Source organism: Acomys russatus, chromosome 16 (genome assembly GCF_903995435.1).
Source record: "Acomys russatus chromosome 16, mAcoRus1.1, whole genome shotgun sequence".
Lineage (NCBI taxonomy): Eukaryota > Metazoa > Chordata > Mammalia > Rodentia > Muridae > Acomys > Acomys russatus.
In genome coordinates this window covers 3,556,740-3,580,196 of record NC_067152.1, presented here as the reverse complement: position 1 = coordinate 3,580,196, position 23,457 = coordinate 3,556,740, and the positions used below count along the sequence as shown (strand labels likewise).

General features: G+C 48.5%; 1 protein-coding gene across 1 annotated transcript in view; it reads left to right on the top strand.

Annotated features, from left to right (window-relative positions):
- The first annotated feature begins 16,769 nt into the window (after nucleotides 1-16,769).
- Nucleotides 16,770-23,457, top strand: part of Abr (ABR activator of RhoGEF and GTPase) — a 194,165-nt gene continuing 187,477 nt past the window's right edge. Inside the window, exon 1 of the mRNA XM_051157993.1 lies at nucleotides 16,770-17,930. Within this exon, the coding sequence (XP_051013950.1) occupies nucleotides 16,892-17,930 (1,039 nt within the window). The 5' untranslated portion in view covers nucleotides 16,770-16,891. The remainder of the gene's footprint in view (nucleotides 17,931-23,457) is intronic.

Here is a 23,457-nt window from a genome sequence, read left to right as displayed (position 1 = left end):
CCTACGAGGTGGGCCCCCAATTACAGTGGATTGAGACATAAAAGGTGCTTTGGGCCGAGTACAGGGAAGTCAGGTGGCGTTTTAACCAGGGTCACTCGTTCCTTTTTACGTTGGGTGTTCTTGGGCGGTCTGTCGGTTAGGGTCTAGGAAGTTGCCGGCGGTTTTATGGGGGAGAGCTGAAATTACTGAAATGGCTGGTAGATTTAGACTTTGTCATGGAGTGTGGCTTTGCTATTTGGGGGGAAAGCAGCAGGGTAGGAAAGCAGAGCAGGGATTATATAGGGTGCTGTTTGGATCTGAGCTTCCTTCCTGTTTTTGGCGTTTGTTACAGCGAGTTTTGGCAGTCACGATGAAGAACATCTTGGTCCAGCGATGGGCCGCGCCAACCGCCGGTGGTAGACGCGGGCCCCCTCTCACGGATCAACACATGGCCCACAAGTGAGAGACAAAAGCAGCAGAATGGGCGCGCGCGATATATCTCCTCTATATATCTTCTCTCTCCTCTCTCCTTCTCTTCTCTCTATATCTATCTCTATCTTCTATCTCTCTCTCTCTCTCTCCCATTCTCTTTTCTCTATGTATCTCTCTCTCTCTCCTCTCTCTCTCTCTTCTCGGTCTCTCTTCGCTCTCATCTCTGTCCTATCTCTATATCTATCTCTCTCTCTGTCTCGGATCTCTCTATGTCTCTCTCTCTGTATCTCTCTCTCTGTGTCGTATCTCTGATCTCTGTCTATCCGTCTAGGTAGATAAATCTCTCTCTATATCATCTGCTGTTTCTCTTTCTCTCTTCTCTGTCTCTCTCTCTCGTCTCTCTCTCTCTCTCTTCTCTGTCTCTCTCTCTGTCTCTCTCTCGTTCTCTCTCTCTCTTGTCCTCTCCTCTGTCTCTCTCTCTCTCTCTCTCTCTCTCTCTCTCTCTCTCTCTCTCTCTTTTCCCTTCCATCTCTGCTAACAACCAGGAAGCCGATCACAATCTCTGCACACGTCTGGCCTCGGGCTATCAGAGGCTGCCAAGGCACACGCTCAGGCTTTCTTTGTCGTTTTTACATAAAAGCAGACCCTTACACCTCACTACACCCAGAGGCATCTAAACCACTTTTTCCTAGACTTTCCAAATTGGAAAACCCTCTTTCCAGCTGCGCTGTGCTCTGCAGGCCCCACTGGCAGCGGGTGGGACGCCTCTCCCGAGCCTGACATGAGCTTGTTCACTGTGCCTCCTCCAACCTTCCATAGCCTTCACTGTGTGGGTGGGTGGACCACACACCCAATGGGCACAGCCACTAGGGGCATCTTCTGTTCTCTGTCTCCAGCAGTCAACACAGTGTCTGAAAGGGACACCTCAGAAACACTCAATGAGTACAGTCTCATAACTCATGCAAATCCAAGGTAAGGCTCCCCACCCCCCCCCCCCCATGCACAGAGAATGCTCTCCGTACCAAGCACTGGGGAATCGGACGTAAAAGACACCAGAAGGGCAGACATGAATCTGGGCCACTTGAATTTCCAGCTTCCTCTGGGTTGGTAGTTAACTTCACACACAAGAAAGTTGCCGGCTGGCTGAACTAACTACGACGCTTCTTCCCTACCCCCCCAGCCCCCCACCCCTGAAATTCAACCACAGTGAACTTGACTCCCAACCTTTCCTCAGGTTCTGTTCCTTTGAAGCCCCAGCAAATGCTCTACGTCCGATCTTTCCGATGAAACCAGACCGCCTCGCCAAGGTCAAGGCTGATTGTGCTCAGGGTTTGTCTGAGGCATCAGAGTTTAGTTTCCTCACATTGGGAAAAGAGAAAGTAACTCACTGATGATAGTTTGTGCTCTCAAGTCTAAGGGGGCGGGGGGGGGGGCTTCCCCACCCCTCGCTGCCGTGGGTAGTGTTCTTGGTTTGGTTGAGACACGATCTCGTTCTGTATGCCAGAGCAGCCTTGAATTGGTTACAATGTTCCTGCCTCGCCTGAGCGTTTCCGGGGGGCGGGGAGGGGGGAACCACCACACACCCAGTTTGTGGGTTTCATGTTGCAGAATCTGAGTCCAGGCTTGGTGTCCCCTGCTTTCATCTCTACAGGCTAATAACTGCTCACAGGAACAGGAAATAGAGAAGTGTGTTCCCTGTGAGGGCCCGCAGCATAGACACAGCCCACAGACAGGCATTTCCCGCAGATGAACAAATGTCAGATTCTGCAGATGAGCTTTGGGGTGGGAGGAAGGGCTGTCACGATGGCCTGGAGCAACTCGGACTCATTTCTAGAGCAGAGTCAGTGTTTGGGAAATGGCTTTATGCAAAAAAAAGCCTGCCATCTGAAAAAGGCTCGAGCAGGAATCGAAGAAAAGGATCCCAAGTGCTTTTCTCTCTTCACTCTTGGAACAACAAAACCAATCATTTGATCTTTACAATTTCAGAGTATGGAAATTTTACCCCAACTAAATGCTCTGTTTCTCTGGTTGTCCTTGTTTTTCAGGGACACAATTGCACCAGCTACAGCTGGGTGCACTGGTGTGAGTCAAATTCTATCTGTCATTTGGATTATATGTCTCCCCTCCATAGCCCCCAGCAAGGGTCCCAGGGAACACAATTAAACCGCTCACTGGATGGTTCACAGAGCAATTCTATCAAACCTTTGAAAACAATATAATACTAAGGATTGCTTAAAATGTTACAGACTGTAGAGAAAGGAACACGCCAGCACAGGGCTGATACCAAACTCAATGAAGACTTCCAAAACTATGACTGTGAATTAATTCACTAATTAATAGCAGTGTAAAAAGGTGTACAAATAAAACATTAATGTATATTATAACTGAAAATATTATAATTAATTTATGATATTTATATAATATTTTCCCGGGAATTCAAGGATGGTTTATCGTAGTAAACTGCTAACTACCATTACTTGTGACTTCTAGTGATGGTAGACTAAATTATTTGGTGTTTTGTTTCACTTTTGTGTGTGTGTGTTTATTTTATTTTATTTTATTTTTCAAGACAAGGTTTCTCTGTGCAGCCTTGGCTGTCCTAGACTCGCTTTGTAGACCAGGCTGGCCTCAAACTCACAGTGATCCACCTGCCTCTGCCTCCAGAGTGCTGGGATTAAAGGTGTGTGCCACCATGCCCGTTGTTTCACTTTTGTTTGACTTTTTTAAGTTATTGATGTTGATTTTTTTTTTTTTTTTTTTGCATTGCTGAACTTTGAACCTAGGACCCTGTGTATGCCAGGCAGGTGTCCTACCACTGAGCTATATCACAGCCCACTTAGATAATTCACAAAAGTCTTTCCTATGTGTGAAAAGTTGGGGATTCACTTTGGTGACTAGAGGACCTGGCATACTTTTTCCAGCAATGTTGGATAAGTTTCTAAACTATGTCAGATCTTGTTGCACAAGCCTGTAATCTCAGCACTCAGAAGGCAGGGCAGGATGACTGTGCGTTCAAGGCCCACTTCAGCTCAATAGTAGACTCATGGCCACCCTTGCCACCATGTCTAATGGTGTGAGCTCAGTTCCCAGTCCCACATGATGGAAGGAGAGAACTGACTCCCACTAATTATTTTCTGGCCACCTCCACATGTGCACCATGGCACAGGGGCGAGGGCACACACACACACACACACACACACACACACACACACACACACACACGCACACACACACATACACACACACACACTAAGTAAATTAAATAAATGTAATTTTTAAAAAATTTATTTTGAGACAAGGTTTCTCTGTGTAGCCTTGGTTGACCTGGACTCCCTTTGTAGACCAGGCTGGCTTCGAACTCACAGAGATCTGCCTGCCACTGCCTCCCAAATGCTGGGATTACAGGTGTATGCCACCACACCTGGCTATAATTTAAAATTTTTAAATGAAGATGTATGGTAACAGCAAACCCAAGCTACAGCTGGATTAAAAGCAGAGATGAGATAAAGACGTTCTGTTGTTTGTAGGAAATGGAACCAGAGACAATCATATTACTGAATTAAGTCTGCCTCGGTAAGACAAAGTTTTCTGTCATTTGTACTTTGTTATTTTTTTAGAGAAGATTTATTGATTTGTTACTATGTACACAGTGCTCTGCCTGCATGTACACCTGCAGGCCAGAAGAGGGCACCAGACCACATTATAGATGGTTGTGAGCCACCATGTGGTTGCTGGGATCTGAACTCAGGACCTTTGGGAGAACAGGTGGCGCTCTTAACCACTGAGCCATCTCTCCGGCCCTGTGCTTGATGCATTTATACAGATGCCTCGAGTCATGTTATGCACTACATGGAGGCTGAAGGGAAGCTGTCTGGGGGGAAAGGGAACTAAAAGGAGGAAAGAAAAGGGGCACAAAAGAGAGGGTAGTGGACATCAGGGGAGCATGCGCTAAACACTAGTATAAAATTAAAAATTAAAAACTTATCGCTGTGAGTTCCAGGCCAGCCTGGTCTACAAAAGTGAGTCCAGTGTAGCCAGGACTGTTACACAGAGAAACTCTGTCTTGAAAAACCTTTAAAAAAAAAAAAAATTAAAAACTTTTTAAAAGGGGAGAGAGGCTGGATAGATGGCTCAGTGGTTAGAGCTCTTGCTGCTCTTTCAGAGGATGAAATTTCAGTTGGGTAACAACTGCCTCCAACTCCAGCTCCTGGGAGTCTGGCAGCCTCTTTTGACCTCCACAGGCACCCACACACATATGCACGTAACAAAGAAATAAACACATGCACATAAATCAATAAATCATAAAACAAATCTTAAAAAAAAAAAAAAAAAAAGACAGAGAACTGGACACGCGGCTCACAACTTTAATCTCAGCACTTGGGAGACAGAGGCAAGAGACTTTCTGTGAGTTTGAGGCCATCCTGGTCTACATAGTGAGTTCTAGACCAGCCGAGACTGTACAGACAAACTGTGGTGGTTTGAGTGGCAATGGCTCCCACAGGCCCATACAAAGTGGCACTATTGCGAGGTGTGGCCTTCTTGGAGTAGGTGTGGTGTTGCTGGAGGAAGTGTGTCACTGGGGGGAGGACTTGAGGTCTCAGATGATCCAGCCAGGGCCTGTGTGGCATTCATTCTCTTCCGGCTGCCTGCTGAGCCGGGTGTAAGACTCTGTGCCCCATCTCCAGCACCACGTCGGCCTGCGTGCGGCCATGCTTCCTGCTATAAAGATAATGGACTAAAGCTCTGAAACTGTAAGCCAGCCCGGATTCAGTGTGTCCCTTTGTAAGAGTTGCCATGGTCTTGGTGTCTGTTCACAGCAGTAGAAACCCTACTAGCTATGACAGCCCCAATAGGCTCACAAGCTTGATTCCGGTCCTTCCCAGTCGGTGGGCGGGGTTAGGAGGTGTGGCCTCGATGGAGGAGGTGTGTCACCCGGGCGAGCCTTGGGATTTCAGAAGCCCTTGGCCGATCCAGTCTTTCTCTGCTGTTTGCAGATCAAGCGGTAAGGTCTCAGCTACTGCTCGGTACCATGGCTGTGTGCTGCGCATGCTCCCCACCGTCCATCCCCACCACCAAGCTCATGGGCCAACCCTCTGAAACTATAAGCAACCCCCCGAAAAACGCAATTAAATGCTTTCAATCTGTAAGCTGCCTTGGTCATGGTGTTTTGTCCTGACAATAGAGCAGTCACTAAGACAGACCCTGTCGCAACAAAGTAAACACAAATTTTTTTTTAAATAAGAGGGAGGAAACCAATCACTCAAAGTGTGTACACTTAGAATTCTCTAGAAGGGTTAAGATACAAGGTTGTGGTGCCTGGGAAGGAAGTGACGTGCAAGCAGTGATAGTTTTAACGACTCGCTTTGGTTGAGTTTGAGCCCTGTGGGTGTCGTATCTTTGGCAGCTGTCAGCCGTGACCCTCAGTGTCGAAACACCCAGAAGACGCTGCCCTGAAACAGGCTCTCTTCTAGCCTAAGACATCGATTGTTTTTATCACCATCTGGGCTCGCTGGCTCAGAGTTTATGAGAGAGAATGGGACGTTGGTCTCTCTTAACTGTTGCCTCTTTAACTTAATTTTTTTTTTTTAAGTTGGGGGGGGGGTCTCAGTACGTAACCTTGACTGGCCTAGAACTCACAATGTAGACCAGGTTGACCTTTTAAACTCACAGAGATCCTCCTGCCGCTGCCTTCTGGGTGCTGGGATTAAAGGCGTGCGTGGTGACTTTACAGTTTCTTAAATTGTGGTAATGCGTGAGGTTCCATAGTGCACGTCTACTTGAGATCATGAGTTCAAGGCCAGCCTGGTCCACATAGTGAACTCTAGGCAAGGTTATAAACTAAGATCCTGTTTCAAAATAAAAATAAAAAAGACACACACTCGATCATTGAGCTCAGTTTTAACCATGTGTATACAACACTCAGGAGGCAGAGGCAGAGGATCTCTGAGTTTGAGGCCAGCCTGGTCTACAAAGCAAGTTCCAGGACATCCAGGGCTACACACAAAAAAACACTGTCTTGGACGGGAAACGTGTGCAGTTTAGTGACATTAAGTTCACTTACAATATTAAGCAGCTTTAAGTTAAAAAGTAAATAAATCTTTTTATTAAAAATGCATTACAAGCTAGGCATGGTAACACACGTCCCTAGGAACAGCCTAGTCTTGGATTGCACGCTGAAACTCCAAACTCTTTAAACAATCACCCTCCTTTCCCTCCTACTCACCTTTGGCCATTTAGTTCCTGGTAACCGTAATTTCTGAAAAGAATGTGCTCATTCTAAGGGTCTCCTGAGAGTGGAAATCACATAATGTCTGTTCTTTGTGTCTGAAACATTTCACTTGATAATATTCCAAAGGCTCTCCATGTCATTGCCCACATCAGAGGCTTGTTCCTTACTTATGGCTGAGTAATATTCTATTGTATTGTATCCTTCTTATTTTTTAACTTTTTTATATTTATTTATGTTTTATGAGAGCTCTATCTGCATGCCAGAAGGGGGCACCAGATCACATTCTGGGTGGTTGTGAGCCACCATGTGGTTGCTGGGACTTGAACTCAGGACCTCTGGAAGAGCAAGCAGTGCTCTTAACCTCTGAGCCACCTCTCCGGCCCTCTTTTTTTTTTTTTTAAATCCATTCATCTGCTGATGGATATTTGGATTGTCTCCACTGTTAACCTCTTGTGAATAATGTTGCTGTGGATATTGAATCACGCTTGGATAAGTATCTGTTTGATTTCCAAATCTTTGGGATATGTGTATTTGAGAGTACAGCGCTCTGGCCTCCATGGGCACTGCGTGCATGTGGTGTAGACACATATAGGCAGAAAAAAAAAAAACCCCAAACATATAAAATAAATAAATCTGAAAAAGTTTTTTAAAAAAGTAAATAAATCTTTTTATTAAAAATGCATTACAAGCTAGGCATGGTGACACACACCTTTAAAAATAGAACTTAGGAGGCAGAGGCAGGCAGATCTCTGTGAGTTCAAGGCCAGTCTGGTCTACATAGAAAGTTCCAGGTACATAGAGAGATCTTGTCACCAAAAAAAAAAACCGAAACAAACAAAAGAAACAAAAAACAACAAAAACCCACTACAGCCTAATGGCCACAGGCTTTAATATTTCACCATTGCTCCTTTGTGTCTACAAGTAAACCTGTGTGTTTGTATCTCATGTCAGCCTTCAAGCCGAGGCCCATGGATTTCAAAAGCCACCTGACACCCACCCCTTTCCTGGCTTGCAGAGAAAGAACAGATGGCCTGCTGCGCCCACCTGCCAGTAAGTAAACAGTAAGCAGAGCCATGCTCCTAATGTCACAGGTTTGGTTGCCTTTGGTGCCTTGTGAAATTGGCCTGTGGGGACACTAACACGGCTGCTTGCTAATCAGAATTCTGGAAAGGACTGCAAGCTCAAAGATTTCCTATTCCGTCTGACCTCCGAGAGGGCTTTTGGGAAGGGCACTGATGCTGCCATTCCGAAAGTGTCAAAGACTCGGTCTGCCCGCCTCCTTCCTTGGCAGCCGCTTCTCCTCGCTCCAGCGTTTAGCCTGGCTGTTTCCAAGGCTGCCTCCCTTCGTACAGTGCGTCACGCTTATATTGCCACCACCATCAGTCACTCAACAGGCTGTCAAAGTGCCTTCAGCACGTGCGTGACTGCTCCACATCCACCACGACTGAGCTTCTGCACGGCCGGCAGATGGCAGAGCAGGGCTCATCTAGAGCTTGCACAATGCCGGTTGTGCTGGCGCGCACCTTTAATCCCAGCTCTCCGATAGGCAGAGGCAGGCGGATCGCTGTGAGTTCGAGGCCAGCCTCGTCTATAACTCGAGCCTAGGACAGCCAAGGCTACACAGAGAAACCCTGTCTTGAAAAAAAACAAAACAAAGAAGAAGAAGAAACAAACAAACAAAGCTAGCACAAGAATGGCAAGCCAGGGCCTGGAGAACCCTGTCTCAAAAAACCAAAAAATAAAAAATAAAAATAAAAAATAAAATAAAATAAAAAGATACTTAATTCAAGCCAGCAAGAGGAAAACAAATGGAAAGCAATGTTGAGAATGGAAAGCCTCTTTGTGGAAGTGTGCCCATAAGAAAGAGGCTGCAAGCTGCGAGAGGCTCTGTCTTGGTGTGGTGTGGTGGGGCTGTCCTGGCTTTGTAGACCATGCTGGCCTCGAACTCACAGAGATCTGCCTGCCTCTGCCTCCTGAGTGCTGGGATTACAGGCTTGCACCATGGCACCCGGCTCTCCTCCCATATTTTCAGTCCTTCTTCTTCTTAGAATTTCCTCACTGAATTCAGATAACCATGGCTAAAGGAAGGCCAAAGAAGTTCACACTAATGTGTGAATGACTGATGGCTAAAGTTTGTATTTCCATAAAGGCTGAAGGTTGTCAACAGTGTCTCTCACTCTATCCACTGGACTTGTGGGATTTCAAGACTGAGGTGGGCAGAGATGGCTCAGTGGGTAACAACAGCCCTTGCAGGGAACTCCCATAATCTGAGTTGGATCCCTAGGACCCAGGTTGCAGGATATTTGATCTCATTGCGGACCCCAAGATTGTAAACTGTAAAAACCTGTTTCTTGTTCGGTGTGGTTCAGCCCATAACTTTCTTTCTAGAACCTCTCCTTCTCCAGGTCCAGTTGAGCATGACCCTCTGCAGAGGGACATACTTTGGTCCCAAGAGCGTATTGTATTGATTCTGTGGTTCTTCAAGTCTTCAAGTCAGGTGTTCAAGTCTCAAGACTACAGAAAGGGAAAGATCAGATGCTCATGGCCTGTGATGGAGTGGTTGAGTGTCTTAGTCACAGTTCTATTGCCATAAAGAGACACCATGGCCAAGATAAGTCTTGTAAAAGAAAGCATTTAATTAGGAGCTTGAATACAGTTTCAGAGGGTTGGTCTATCTTTTTTGTTTGGTTGTTTGGTTTGGTTTTTCGAGGCAGGGTTTCTCTGTGTAGCCTTGGCTGTCTTGGACTTGCTTTGTAGACCAGGCTGGTATCGAACTCACAGTGATCCTGCCTGCCTCTGCCTCCGGAGCGCTGGGATTAAAGGTGTGCACCACCACGCCCGGCGAGGGTTGGTCTATCTTCATCATGTTGGGGAGCATAGCTGAAGGCATGGGGCTGAGAAAGAGATGAGAGCTTTAAATTCTGATTTGCAAGCAGCAAGCAGAGGTGGGGAAGAGAGGGAGGGAGGGAGGGAGGAACACACACGAACACACACACACACACACACACACACACACACACACACACACATGTCCTAATGTGGGCTTTTGAAACCTCCAAGCCCACCCCTATCAATAGGCCCCCTGCATATCTACTCCAACAAGGCCACACCTCCTAATTCTTCTAATCCTTCCCAAACACTTCCACTCCCTGAGGATTGGAGATTCATATATGATCCTATAGGGGTCGGTCTCATGCAAACCGCCACAATGGGTTTTGCAAAGGGGTCTCATCAGATGCAGATTAGCATGGCGAAGGGTAGCATGGGATACAGGAGGGGAGCTGGGGAAAGGACAGTGATGAGCGTTATTGTGGATATAGCAGAGAGAGCATGGGGACATTGGAGGGTGTCGTAGTCGTAGTGAGGAGAGTAAAGCAGAGCTGGGACAGGACTTAGAATGAGAGAGAGAGAGAGAGAGAGAGAGAGAGAGAGAGAGAGAGAGAGAGAGAGAGAGAGAGAACCAATAGAGAGTTTTTTTGTTTTGTTTTGTTTTTTGGTTCTTTTGGGTTTTTTGTTTGTTTGTTTTTTTGTTTGTTTGTTTGATTTTTAGACAAGGGTTCTCTGTGTAGCCTTGGCTGTCCTGGACTCACTTTGTAGACCAGGCTGGCCTCGAACTCACAATGATCCATCTGCCTCTGCCTCCAAGTGCTGGGATTAAAGGCGGGTGCCACCATGTCCAGCTGGGCTTATTTCTTTTGCAGTCTTCTTCTTTGTTTTATTTTATTTTTTGAGACAGTGTCTCACTATGCAGTTCTAGCTGGCCTGGATCTCATTATGTAGACCAGGCTGGCCTCAAATCCACAGCTCCTCTAGAGTGCTGAGAATAAAGGCAGGCACCGTGCCGGGCTGTCAGAGACTTCTAAATAAACTCCCGCCTCTTCCTCTGTGTTATCTTGGCTGTCCTGAACTCTGCAGACCAGTCTCAGTGGATCCTCCTGCCTCTGCCTCCCAGGTGCTGGGATTAAAGGTGTGCTTCACCATGCCCAGCTTCTAAACAAACATTTTTAAAGGTCCTTAAAGATAGGGCCTAGCAGTGTGGTGGTACATGTCTTTAACCTCAGCTCTTGGCAGGTAGAAGAAGGAGGATCAGGAGAGGGAGAGAGAGAGAGAAAGAGAGAGAAAAAGAGAGAGAGAGAGAGAGAGAGAGAGAGAGAGAGAGAAGAGAGGGAGGAGAGCTGGGAGTATTTATCAACTGATGCCTATTTCATGAGAACTTCTCCAAGGAAGTTTCTAGCTGGGCTACTCTTGAGAACGTCATCATTTTGAGAAAAAAATAATAGAGAGAATGGAGCATGGCTAGGATGCCAGCGCCAACCTTTAACCCCAGTACTTGGTATGGGAAATGTTTCTGTTTTCTATCAAAAGTAGCTAGCCCACCAACAGCCAATATTGCATAAATCTCCCCCACCTAGCAAAACTTTCATGTAAATCTTTTGTTTCCCCACCTGGTAAAACTTTTGTTTAGACGACACATCCTCCACTCCCTGAATTCCAGAAACTTGATGGCTTGGAGCTGTGACCCATTCACCCTTCCTTCATTTGCTTTTCCTTTCTTCTTCTTTCTTTCTTTTTTTCTTTTTTTTTCCCCTGAGACAGGGTTTCTCTGTCTAGCCCTGGCTGTCTTGAACTCGCTTTGTAGACCAGGCTGGCCTCGAACTCACAGCGATCCACCTGCCTCTGCCTCCCGAGGGCTGGGATTAAAGGTGTGTGCCACCACCCGGCTTCACTGAGTCTTTTAAAACTAGGCAATCTGGGGGCATCCAGTCCCAAACAAAAGAGAATACTCCCCCAACACACACACACACACACACACACACACACACACACAGGGTATGGTGGGGGGTTACATTTGAGGTGAGGATACCAGCAATCCATAGGGGGGCTGTCTACCCTAACTGCAGCAAAGACCCCCAGATACACTAAGAAGAGGTGACATATGACATAAAATTATCTGCTAGAGAGAGGTATTTAGGTTGAAATTTGAATGGGTGCAGCAGGCATAAGAATTTCAAGAACTGCCGTTGGGGAAAACAAGCTGGCTTTGGAGCATACACAGGGAAGGATCTGCTATGCTTGGATAAAAAGCTTAAACCTTATTTGTGTGAGCCTAGGGCCTCCTGGGTTCTCAGTGTGTCTTCCCTAGGAGAACAAACGGAAATGACAGATGCCTCTGGACCACACAAATGCAAAGCTGCTGGGATTCAGAACACAGCAGGCTAGCTAGCTATGTGACCTCTAACCTCTGTGACCTTTCATCTCCTTCCTCTCCGTCTCTCTCTGTCTCTCTCTCTGTCTCTCTCTCTCTGTCTCTCTCTCTCTCTGTCTCTCTCTCTCTCTGTCTCTCTCTCTCTCTCTCTCTCTCTCTCTCTCTCTCTCGGAAGCAACAATGACTCCTTCTTTGCAGAGTTGTTGTGAAGAATTAGACAAGATCAAAGCTGTGTGTCAACTCGAATTGTGACCTTAACAAATGTTAGCCACCCTACTCCCATCCCCATGAAACCCAGAGCCAGACAACAAAGCTGAACTGTACTACTCACCAACTAGAGACAACGAAGGCTGCTCCCGGGGTCTATTTACAGAAGATGTGCTGCAATGCCTAGCTATATGGGTCCTAGCGGGAGAAATTACAGGTTTCCGTAACAACTTCCTCGACCAAAAGGAAATCATAGCACTGCTTTAATTAAAGGACAGAGTTGGAAGTCTCTTCCCTGGGAGTTTAGACATTCAGAAATTGATGTTTATAGTAACTTAAGAGTTTTTCTCTTTCCTTGCCCATTTCAGCAGATGCACTTCAAGATCTTTGGATCGATATGCTATTGACTAGGGCCATTCATTCCTACTGGAGTCCTAACAGAGGCCATGATGGCTATAGATTCTCATGGACTGTTTCGGACCTGGCTGCTTGCAGGGATGGGGAGAGCCTCAGCCCTCCCAGTAGACAACGGAGGCTGTGGTGGCCTCCGAGGCTTTAGGTTACAGAGCTAAGGGGAGAGATAATGTAGCCATGTGAAGAACGTGGTGAAGGGTTTCAAAAACATCCCAACTGGGGGTTCTGAAATTAGTGTATTTTAAAATATATTCAGGCTTAGCGGTGATGGCACACACCTTTAATTCCAGCACTCAGGAGGCAGAGGCAAGTGGATCTCTCTCTAAATTCAAGGCCAGCTGGGCCTACAGAGCAAGCTCTAGGACAGCCAAGACTGTTAGATAGAGAAAAAGAGAACAGAAAACAAAAAAACTTGCCTTTTTTTTTAAAAAAACAAAAACAAGATGCCCAGTTCCACATAATAGTCTGACATGAAGACAAATGCTATGACAATCCATCCCAGTAGCACACAAAATCAGAAAAAAGAAAGAAAGAAAGAAAGAGAGAAAGAAAACAGAGAAGGAAGCCAGGAGCAGGGCGTGGTGGCGCACACCTTAATCCCAGCACTCAGGAAGCAGAGGAAGGTAGATCGATGTAAATTCGAGGCCAGCCTGGTCTACAATGGCTACACAGAGAAACCCTGTCTCGAAAAACCAAACTAAATCAAACCAAACCAAACAAACAAAAATAAAAAATAAAAATAAATTAAAAATAAATAAATAAAAAGAAGAAAAGAAAACAGGTAAAGAAGAGGGGATAATAAACACAGATTCACAGACTTTGACAAGAAAGAGGATTCTAGAGTGCTAAGCCTCTGGGGGGAAAGCACATTTGGCCCAGTTCTGAAGGCTACAAAAAAAAAAAAAAAGTCAAGCAGGAAGAGAAAGGGGTGTGTGTGTGTGTGTGTGTGTGTGTGTGTGTGTGTGTGTGTGTGTTCTGCCTGACCATTCTTTTATTCACTTTTCCCCTTTAACAAAGATTGGCCATCTCTATGTCACACTCTGCCAGAAGTAGCAGGAACACCAAGTGGAAAAGAAACCACCTCTGCTCTTGCGTGCTTTCTTGGAGGAAATACAAGATGTCACCAATTGTACTGGGTTGGAGGAGGCCCTGTGCAGGATCCTGCGGCAACGCAAGCATGCTGGGGAAGAGATGTCCACTGAGTTGGACATCTTCAGCTGCAGGGAGTTGTGGGGATGGTGGTGAGTTTCAAGTGGAAAAACAACACGCATAAAATAACTTTTAGGGGTGGGGTGGAGAATGGAGAGACGGCTCAATAATAAAGTGTAAAAGGAACTTTTTTTTTTTGCCTGTTTCAATTGTTGTCTGGGAGGCTTACTGCCTCTGTCTGCTATCCTAGGCCTAGTTCTGGAAGCTTCTAGCCGCCACACAATCTAACCTAGGCCTAGAATGTTTTCAGCCTCTGAGACTTACTGCTTACTAAGCTCACCCTTTCTAGTTCTTTCTGAGCTCTGGGCTAGCTGGTTCAACTCAGCTGTTCTGGCTCAACTGATTCTCCCAGCTGATTTATTCAATCTGGCTTCTCTCTCGGACCAGAATTGTTCTGTTTGGCCTCAAACTAACTCCAGCCATCTGTTCTAATCTTCTGCTCTGGCTCATTCGGTCTTCACCTGAGTTCTCTCTCTGCAACGTGTCTCTTTATTACTGTCCCAGTAAAACTGCCTCCTCTCCCTCTGTTCTCCTGAGAGCCGGGCATATCCTATTCTGTCAAATCTTTCTCTGATTTGTCACTTTTTCTGCCACTTAATAAGACATCACTTTCAAACATGGGTGCTTCCTTCTACAAACTAACTTTACCTTCATTTGGGATTAAGGGCACGTACTACCTCGCCTGGACCTAAGCTTTTCTTTACCTGAAATGTGCTCTATATCAGACTTGCCTTGAACTCAGTTCTGCTTGCCTCTGTTGCCTGGACTAAGGGCATGTTTGTTTGTTTGTTTGGTTTGGTTTTTTTCGAGACAGAATTTCTCTATGTCTCTATTGGCTGTCCTGGACTCACTTTGTAGATCAGGCTGGCCTCGAACTCACAGCGATCCGCCTGCCTCTGCCTCCCGAGTGCCGGGATTAAAGGCATGCGCCACCACGCCTGGCTAAAGGCGTTTTTGTATTCCAGCCAGATCACAGGATGTGATCTCTTGCCAGAGCAGCCATGTTCTGAATTAACGTTCCTCTACAATAAAGAGTCCCCCTCCCCCTTTCTTTAAAGGGCCCTTTTGGAGACTCTAACTCAGAGATCCACCTGCCTCTGCTTCCTGAGTACTGTATGTACTACCATGCCCAGCCAAAAATAAATACTTATTTGTTTTTAAGGTAACTTTGGGGACACCACTGAATTGTTATTGAGTTTTTAAGGCTAAAGTACAAGAAGAAGGCAGAGACCAAACCTGGCAGGAACGCTTGTGCCGAGCAATGAGTCTAGACTCCACCCAGTAGGAGACAGTGAACCACTGAAGAGTTTGAACAAAAGCATTGACACGCTCTTGTTTGTGGCCAGCCAGCTGCGAGACGGTTCAGTTGATAATGTATTGGCCTCCAAAGCACAAGGGACTTGAGGTCAGACCCTAGGACTGATTTAAAACATAGGGGAGAGCAACATAGGCAGATCTGGGGGTTGTTTCCTGGCCTGGTGGCACACGTCTGTAATCACAGCACTCGGGAGGCAGAGGCAGGTGGATCACTCTGCGTTCCAGGCCAGCCTGGTCTACAAAGAAGAGTTCAGGACCCTGTTTCGAAAAACAAAACAAAACAAAACAAAACAAAAAGCAGAAATTGGGAGCCCCAGGTTCAGTGAGCTTCCTTGTCTCCAAACGTCCGCTAGAGGTAGGAAGTCACAGAGGAAGACAGCGGTCCTCCAACCTCTGCAAGAGTAAGGCACAGGTCGGACATTCATCAGGCCTGATCATGCGCTCACGTACACACACACACACACACACACACACACACACACACACACACACACACACAATGCAGGTGGTTCAGGTGACAGGTGAGTGCCAGGAAGCCGGAAAGAAGTCCCCCCCCCCCCCCCTTGCTTTAGCTCCAGTTCCCAAAGCCAGAGATGAAAGGGAGACTTGCCAGCTCTGGAGTATCAGCTCTGAATAGTATCAGTTTCCTCACCCTTGAAATGAAGGAACCCACGAATCACCGATAAGGTCTCTGCTCTCCAGCAAGCACCAGACAGTGTATCAAGGCATCTCTGCAGGCTGTCACCCTCGCCAGAGAGGGTGGCGCTGGAGTCCCCACGTTGCCCACGTCGCCCACTCGTGCCTTTCCTCGGCTTTTTTTTGTTCTCCCACCCTGAAAGGCGCTGTCTGAGGTGGAGTGGAGGGCTAGCTACACTAGACGTAGGCCTCTGCAACTATGGCTTGACTCAAGTCACTAAGGAGTGCCCTCAGCTTTGAGGGCACAGGACCATCATTCCCCTCCGGGAAAATCTCTAAGGAGCAATGAAGGGTACACTTAAACGGACCCAAAACACCAAAGTCTTATCCCCAATTTGGGGGTCGAGTGCTGTATGATCTTAGACAAGTTAGTCGAAGGCGATGGGTACATCCTGGCTCTGGGCTACCCAAAGAAACTGGCCACATCGCCTTTCCCGCCTCCCGCCTCGTTCTCTCCTTGGCTCCTGGTACCTTCCCTCCCAGACCCAAAGGCAGAGAGGGTCTTGGAGAGCTTGCTGAGTGCGGGGGTGTGGGTGTGGAGGGGAGGCGTTGGTTGGGACGCCGGCGCTCAGTGCGCTCTCCCCCCCCCCCGGCCCCCCAGTTCTCGCTTCCCCACTGGCCGCGCGCTTGGGCGCAGGGAGGGGGGCGCAGGGAGGGGGGCGCAGGGAGGGGGGGGGCGCGGGGCGCGCGCTGCGGCTGGAGCTGCGCAACAAGGCTATCCCGAAGGAGGCTGCTAGCTGGCAGAGCTGCGGGCGGCGCCTGCGCCTCCGAGGTGGGCAGCCCGGCCGGCCCGCCCTTGCCCGCGCGGCTCCGAAGCGCGCCCGCAGCCTCAGGCCCTGCGCCACCGAGGCTCCGCCCCCGCCGCGGCTCTCCGCGCGCCCGAGCCCACCGGGCCGAGCCGCCGAGCAGCTGACCGCGGTCTCGGCGCTAGCGGCCCCAGGCTCCCGCCCCCGCCCCCGCGGCCGGCTGGCTGCTTACGTCAGGGAGGCGAAACCCAGAAGAAGAAGAGGGGGGAAAAAAAGGCACGAGGGCGGAAGAGGAAAAACTTTGTTTTCTTTTTTTTTTTTCTTTTTCTCCTCCAGGCACTGAAGCGAGGAACAGGCGACTGCGACAGCGCGCACTTCCGAGAGAGCCCTAGGCGCCACCTCAGCCCGCTGAGGCGCACAGGAGCCGGGCCCGGGAGGTCCGACGGCGCGACCAGCATGTGGGACCCGCAGGAGTTTGAGCGCCACTGGCAGGCCGAGTTCCCCGGGGAGGAGGCTCCCGTCATGAGGCTGGAGTCGGTGCCGGACATGGAGCGCGAGCTCGAGCGTTGCAAACTCAACCTGAAGCGGCTGCAACAGGTGTTGGCTGAGGAGAAGTTCAAAGTCTGGTACCTGCAAGGGGCCCTGGCTGGAGAGAAGATGGACCTGCGGGCTGGGCAGTCGGAGGGCGGGGACGGTGGAGGCAGCAGCAGCGGCCGCAGTAGCGGGGGAGCCTCGGTGGAGGAGCAGGAGCCAGCCGGGCCCGTGCGCGCGCAGCCACCGCGCGACGAGGGGGGCGCAGCGGGCTGCGACCCAGATTCCCCAGACCCCCAGCACCCGGACCCGGAGGTGGCGACACCGGCCGAGCCATCCCCCTACGCGTGCCTGGACCTTCCTGCCTGGCCCGGGGCGGTGGAAGGAGGGGGCGCCGTGCGCAGTCTGACCGCTGCCATCCACCAGCAGCTGGTACAGCCCCGCCTGCTCTTCAGGCTCCGAGAGGACTGTTCGCCCCCCGGCCAGGATGGCACCCGGTTCACCGCCTCGGGAGAGGATAGGTCCTCTGGGACCCGTGCAGGGCGGGGCTCGGAGGACGGCGAACCGGACGCTTCGGGTGGAGATGATGGAGGCGACTGCAGTGACCACGACTTTGAGATGGTGGATTTGAATGAGAAATTTGTCCTCGGCCACCTACTTATGGCCCCCTGCCGGCTTGGAACCCGCGATGAGTCTGAGAAGCTGGCGCGACCGAGCAGCCCCCACCGCTGGATGCACCTGATCTCCGGAGGTTGGCGGCACCACCGGCGGCGGAGTCGAGACCTGGATCAGCTGGAGGGGGAGGATGAGCCCCCCAGGCGCGGGGCGAGGGAGCACCTCGCCCAGTGGGGGCGCAAGAGGTTCCTGCGCTTACCGGACCGGGATTCGCCCAGTCACAGCTCGCCTGAGAGAGGCAGTGACTGCAGCCACAACAGCTCAGACCACGAAGACGGTTTCTCCGCAGGTAGGCATACCCTCACTCTTATGTACCTCCTAGCTGATCCACCCTGCCGGCTGCTGGCACTCCGCCACAGACGACTTTGGTGGCCCTTTTAGCCCTAGGCAGTTGGGAAGAAGAGGGAAATTAACCTTTTTTTTTTTTTTAAACCGTAAAGCCATCTGTGGAACGCTAAACAAGTGTTTGCGAAGTGAATTTGGGGTTCGGGTGAGTTTATGGAAATAAGCGTGATGGCTGTGGCGAGGATGAGGGGATGGCGCACTTCATCAGCCCTTGGCAGGAGCTTTCACCTTTGTATTCAGCCCTCACTCCTCACAGGTCCTCCAGAGTCCTTCTCACCACCCTGTTGATACTCCGCGGAAGAAACCCTAGAAGTCCCCCCATTGCCCCCCGGATTTCTTAGTGTGGAATTCTTTCCGGCCCCAGATGTTCTGAAGTTAGCTTGCGTTTTCTCCAGCCTGAATGTCATGCTGGGGCCTAATGCGCCTCTTGGCCGACTGGTCTTCTTCCCGAGAAGGCTGCTCTGGGGTCTATAGGCTTCCCGGGAGGATGGAAAGGCTTGGAGTCTCAGTTCCTAAGCTGGCCTGGTTCCTAGAGAGCCTGTTTGGTCCAATTCCTTCACCTGGTTAAATAGGAAACTGAATCTCGGCTATGTTCAAGCAGGTGAGCCAAGACCATTGCTGGGGTCCTCTGTCCTTTGCTCCCTTTCCAATCTGCCCTTCCTTCCTTCCTTCCTTCCTCCCTCCCTCTTTTCTTCCTTCCTTCCTTTCCTCCTTCCTTCCTTCCTTCATACACAACAGAAGAGGGCATCAGATCTCATTATAGGGTTGTGAGCCACCATGTGGTTGCTGGGAATTGAACTCAGGACCTCTGGAAGAGCAGTCAATGCTCTTAACCACTGAACCATCTCTCCAGCCTAGTCTGCCCTCTTTCTTGAGGACGTAGTCTGGCCTTAAAATAAAATTTATTTGTATTATTTTATGTAAATTGGTGTTCTGCTTGTAAGTGTGTCTGAGGATGTTAGATCTCCTGGAAGGAGAGTTACAGACAGATGTGAGCTGCCATGTGGGTGCTGGGAATTGAACTGGTGCCCCCTGGATGAGCAGCCAGTGTTCTTAACCACTGAGCCATCTCTCCAGTCCCAGGGTCTGGTCTTAGTTGTCTTTGAATCCTCTTGTGGTCATCACATTGCTCAATAAATAATGTCTAAATTAGTGATCAACTGCACTGAATTTGAAAGGCTGCCCAGCTCTTCAAAGGTCAGGGGGTAGAGCTAGGTAAGGAGAAAGAGTTAACGGGGCAGTGGGGTGGTGTACAACTGCCCCTTTGCCACATGGTAAATGTCAGGGTCCCCCCAGGCCTGCAGAAGGCATACATTGGTATCTTGTTTGATTGGGTTGCAGCAAGGAACTTAAGATGCCTTCTTGCGCCGCAAATGGGCTGGGGCGGGCGTGTGTGTGTGTGTGTGTGTGTGTGTGTGTGTGTGTGTGTGTGTGTGTGTGTGTGTGTATAGACACATCAGTGCTTCTGGGATTGTTCCAAAATCTCCATTATTAGGTCTTATCTGGGTGAGTTTGCATTTGAATGAAAAACTGTCCACTTTGCTAAAAGCACATTTGGAAGATCCATCAAGTCATCTGCTTTGATCAATTACACTTATTCATTAGCCGATATTGGCTGCTTTTCCCAGAGGTAATGCTTCTGCCACCCTTGCTAGTAATACGTTTTTTATGTTCCCCTTTAATTTAAAGCAAGGGTTAAAGATTTTTCCTCTGGTGCCAAGTTTTGAATGCCCTCCTCCGAGGCTAACGTCGCCTCAGCTGCTTTGTGGTTGGCACCTGTCCCGTTGCTCCTAAGACCCGCATCAATCACTCTGTCAGGTGCGCTAGGTGCCCTGGATCTTCCCCAGGACTGGCTGTTAATTCTGTAGGCAGTCTGTTCTTTAGCGCCTTGATGCAAATTAGAAACCAGCCCAGGCTTGGGGCTAACTGCAAAGGTGTTCCTCAGGGTAGCTCGGTGATGGAAAGATTCTCTTTCCTTTGGACTAAAGACTTCAGCCATGGAGCACCGGAGCACATGGCCTGGCCCCGGTGGCTTTGGCTAGATGTGCCAACACCAAATCCCTTCTAGGCTCTCTTCAGGGCAAACTTGTATAAGAACCCGCACACACACACAGCTGCAGGTGGAGATCCTGCCTTCTCTCTGCAAAACCTCAGTGAGGTGTGACAGAGAAGGCAAACACATGTGAGCATCTGCACACCATATGCGGTGACGCATGTACACAGGTGTGCACAGTTACCGAACACTCCAGCAATCAATTAGCAGGCGTTTTGTTTTGTTTTGCTTACCATGCAGAAGAACAGTTTGCAGGCAGGCAGCAGAAGCGTTCTGAGGTCATCCTCGGTTGCTCTTCCTGTAGCTCTCATTAAATTAGCCCCTCTGACACTACTGTTTTATCTCTCCCTGCACTCCCTGGTGTAATGGGAACTGCAGGAGAAAAGGAGCTTTTTTGTGTCGTCTCTGTTTATACAAATGTGTCTAACATATACTAAGCTTCCTGGAAGTGTTTGTTGACTGGTCTGTTTTTACACTTATTTGTGTGTGTGTGTGTGTGTGTGTGTGTGTGTGTGTGTGTGTGTGTGTGTAGGTTTGCATGCATCACAGTGCATGTGCGAAGGTCAGAAGATGCCTTTTGTGAGTTGGTTCTCTTCTTTCATCATGTGGGTGCCCAGGATAGAACTCAGGTCCTCAGGCTTGGTGACAAATGCCTGTGTCTGCTGAGCCATGTCACTGGCCCAGGCTGATAGGTTTATTTATTTTATTTATTGTCTTTTTCTGTTGTTGTTTGCTTTTGAGACCAGCTCTCACTGTACAGCTCTGGCTGCTCTGGAACTCACTATACAGACTAGGCTATCGTCTGCCTGCCTTTGCCTACTGACTTCTGGGATTAAAGGTGTCCGGCCCTCGGAGTAATGCATTTGTAATAGGATAGAACAGAATAGGAAAAAAAAAAAAAAAAAAAGAAAGAAAGTTTAGTTCATGGCTAGAACATGTGTGTAGTGTGCCCAAGGCCCTGGGTTCAGCCCCGAGCATCAAAAGCAAGAAGGAAGAGAGGAATGGAGGAAGGAAACACGACAAAGCAGTGCAGATGGTTAGTATCACTGTTATAAACCTTTGTTTCAATGGCATGTAAATGGGTAAGTTGGGTAATTTATATGTCAGGGGTACATGACATATGACATATGACAATTTATATGGCACACACTTGTAATCTCAGCACTTCAGAAGGCTGCAGCAGGAGGATGCAGAGCTACAAAGTAAGACCTTATGTAGAAAACAAACAAAAGCCCTGGCTTCTGAATTGTATAATGAGTCTCGGTGCTCGCGTGCTGGCCAGAGAAGTTATGTGACGTTTCTGTGGCTTACTTTCTCCATCAGTAATATAAGACTTCCTCATACTGTCGATGGGAGGAATAAATGTGCTATCATCTCGAAAGAGACTTGAACAGGCCTGGGAGTGTAGCAAGCATGTGAGTATATAAACTAACTACTGCTATGGGGTGTGTTCTTCAAATCGACTCTACAACACATCCTGCTTCTAGAATATTCTGGATCACAGGTGGTTTGGTTGTTATAGGACATCTTTGTTTCCTCTCACACCTGTGGCCCTTTCTAGAAGCTTCCAGGCAACAGGGCAGGAGCCGGAGCAGAGCATAATTCTTGGCTTATGAGGCTCTTCAGATTGACCCTATGTGTTATTTCTCCATCTCTACCAGTGACCACATGCCATGTCTATCCAGAGGGCTTAACAGTATAGCAGGCTTTGCCTTAGCCACAGAGTTTTAAGGAGAGCCCTGAGGGGTGTGTGTGTGTGTGTATGTGTGTGTGTATGTGTGTGTGTATGTGTGTATATATATGCTCCCCTTTATGGAAAAGGGGCATTTTCTATTACGTAAAGAGCAGGTCCATAAACTTTTACACCTTTGGGGTTTCTCCTCACACATGAGAGTAAAATCAGAGTTTAATTAATAGGCATGCTGGTCCACGATAGGCATCTTTCTTTGATCATCTCTGATGCCTTGATTGGTTTGAGGAAAGTCTAGCCCATGACAGCATCGTTAGCGGTTGGGGTTTGGGATAGGGCAAAGGTGTGGATGGAGGGACGGGCAGAGCAGAATCTGGTGTGTTGGATCAAATGTGCTGCAAAGTTAGACCTGAGTCTACGGGTACCACTCTCACTAGATGTGAGGTCCTGGCCAAGTCACTGACCTGCGTTTCACAGGCAGCAATGAAAAGAATGGCACTCACTTGCCCTACTTTGGCCGGCCCCTGTTCTGTACTTTATCCCTAGTTATTAGTTTATGACATATAGCCTCGTGAGACAGAAGCAACTATTGTTTCCACTTTGTATTGTATATGAGAATCTTGAGGCTTGGAAGGCCTAAAGGACGCTCCACCAATCATCCCGTTTATAAAAGGAGTACATAGGATTTGAACCCAGGCAGTCTGGTTCCCAAGCCATTGCTTTCAAACAAATGCTAAGCTTCCTGCTACAAGTTTTCGTATACACTTCCCAAGACAGGTGTAAACACTGAATTCAAGAAACCTTGAAGTCCATGCATCTCTGTGTCATTATAGCTCTTATTATCATGGAAATCCCTGCCATATGCCCGACCGTTAGGGCTGCCTATGGGGCTCCTGTGAGTGCCTCCTCCTCCCCCCTCCCTCCAAAGTATCAGGTCACATGCTAGATTTCAGACTTCCCCTCAGGGGCCAGCCAGCCAGCCCTGGGCACATAAAGCTGAATATCCTCAAATGGAGGCTGCCGTTTCCCTTGTGAGCTAGCATGTTTCTGCACCACTTGTGCCGTAGAGTCAAGGGATCTGTTGTTCCTCAGGGTTCATGAGTCCCTTCTGCAGCCTGTGGTGTCCCCTGTGTGTCCCCTACAAGTCCCCTGTGTGTCGACAACTGCTTGTGGACCCAAATGCTCAGAGGTGGCTTTTCCAAGTCCAGCATCGTTTTGAATGTCAGAAACTATTCATCTGATATTCTGGCTTCGGTTCAAATGCCAAAGTAAACGTCATTAATATTTCATTAATATTATAACCCAACCCCAATGTTCTCTATTTCTCTATTTTTGATGGCCATCTATCCGTCCGTCGGGCCGTCTGTCCAACTCAGCAAGCATTTGTTTAGGTCATGCTCCATGCAGGCCGTATTCAGGACTGAGGCAGCTCGGGTTGGTGGCCCACCCTCATCACTGTCACTGTCTTTTTGCTGGATAGAAACCTTGGTTTTTAGATAAAGAAATGCCTTTTCTTTTTTTTTTTTTTTTTTTTTTCCGAAACAGGATTTCTCTGTGTAGCCTTGGCTGTCCTGGACTTGCTTTGTAGACCAGGCTGGCCTCGAACTCACATCAATCCACCTACCTCAGCCTCCCGAGTGCTGGGATTAAAGGTGTGTGCCACCACAACCGGCTTAAGAAACACCTTTCTATTGGGAGACTGCTGTTAAATCCTGAGTAAGGAACCAG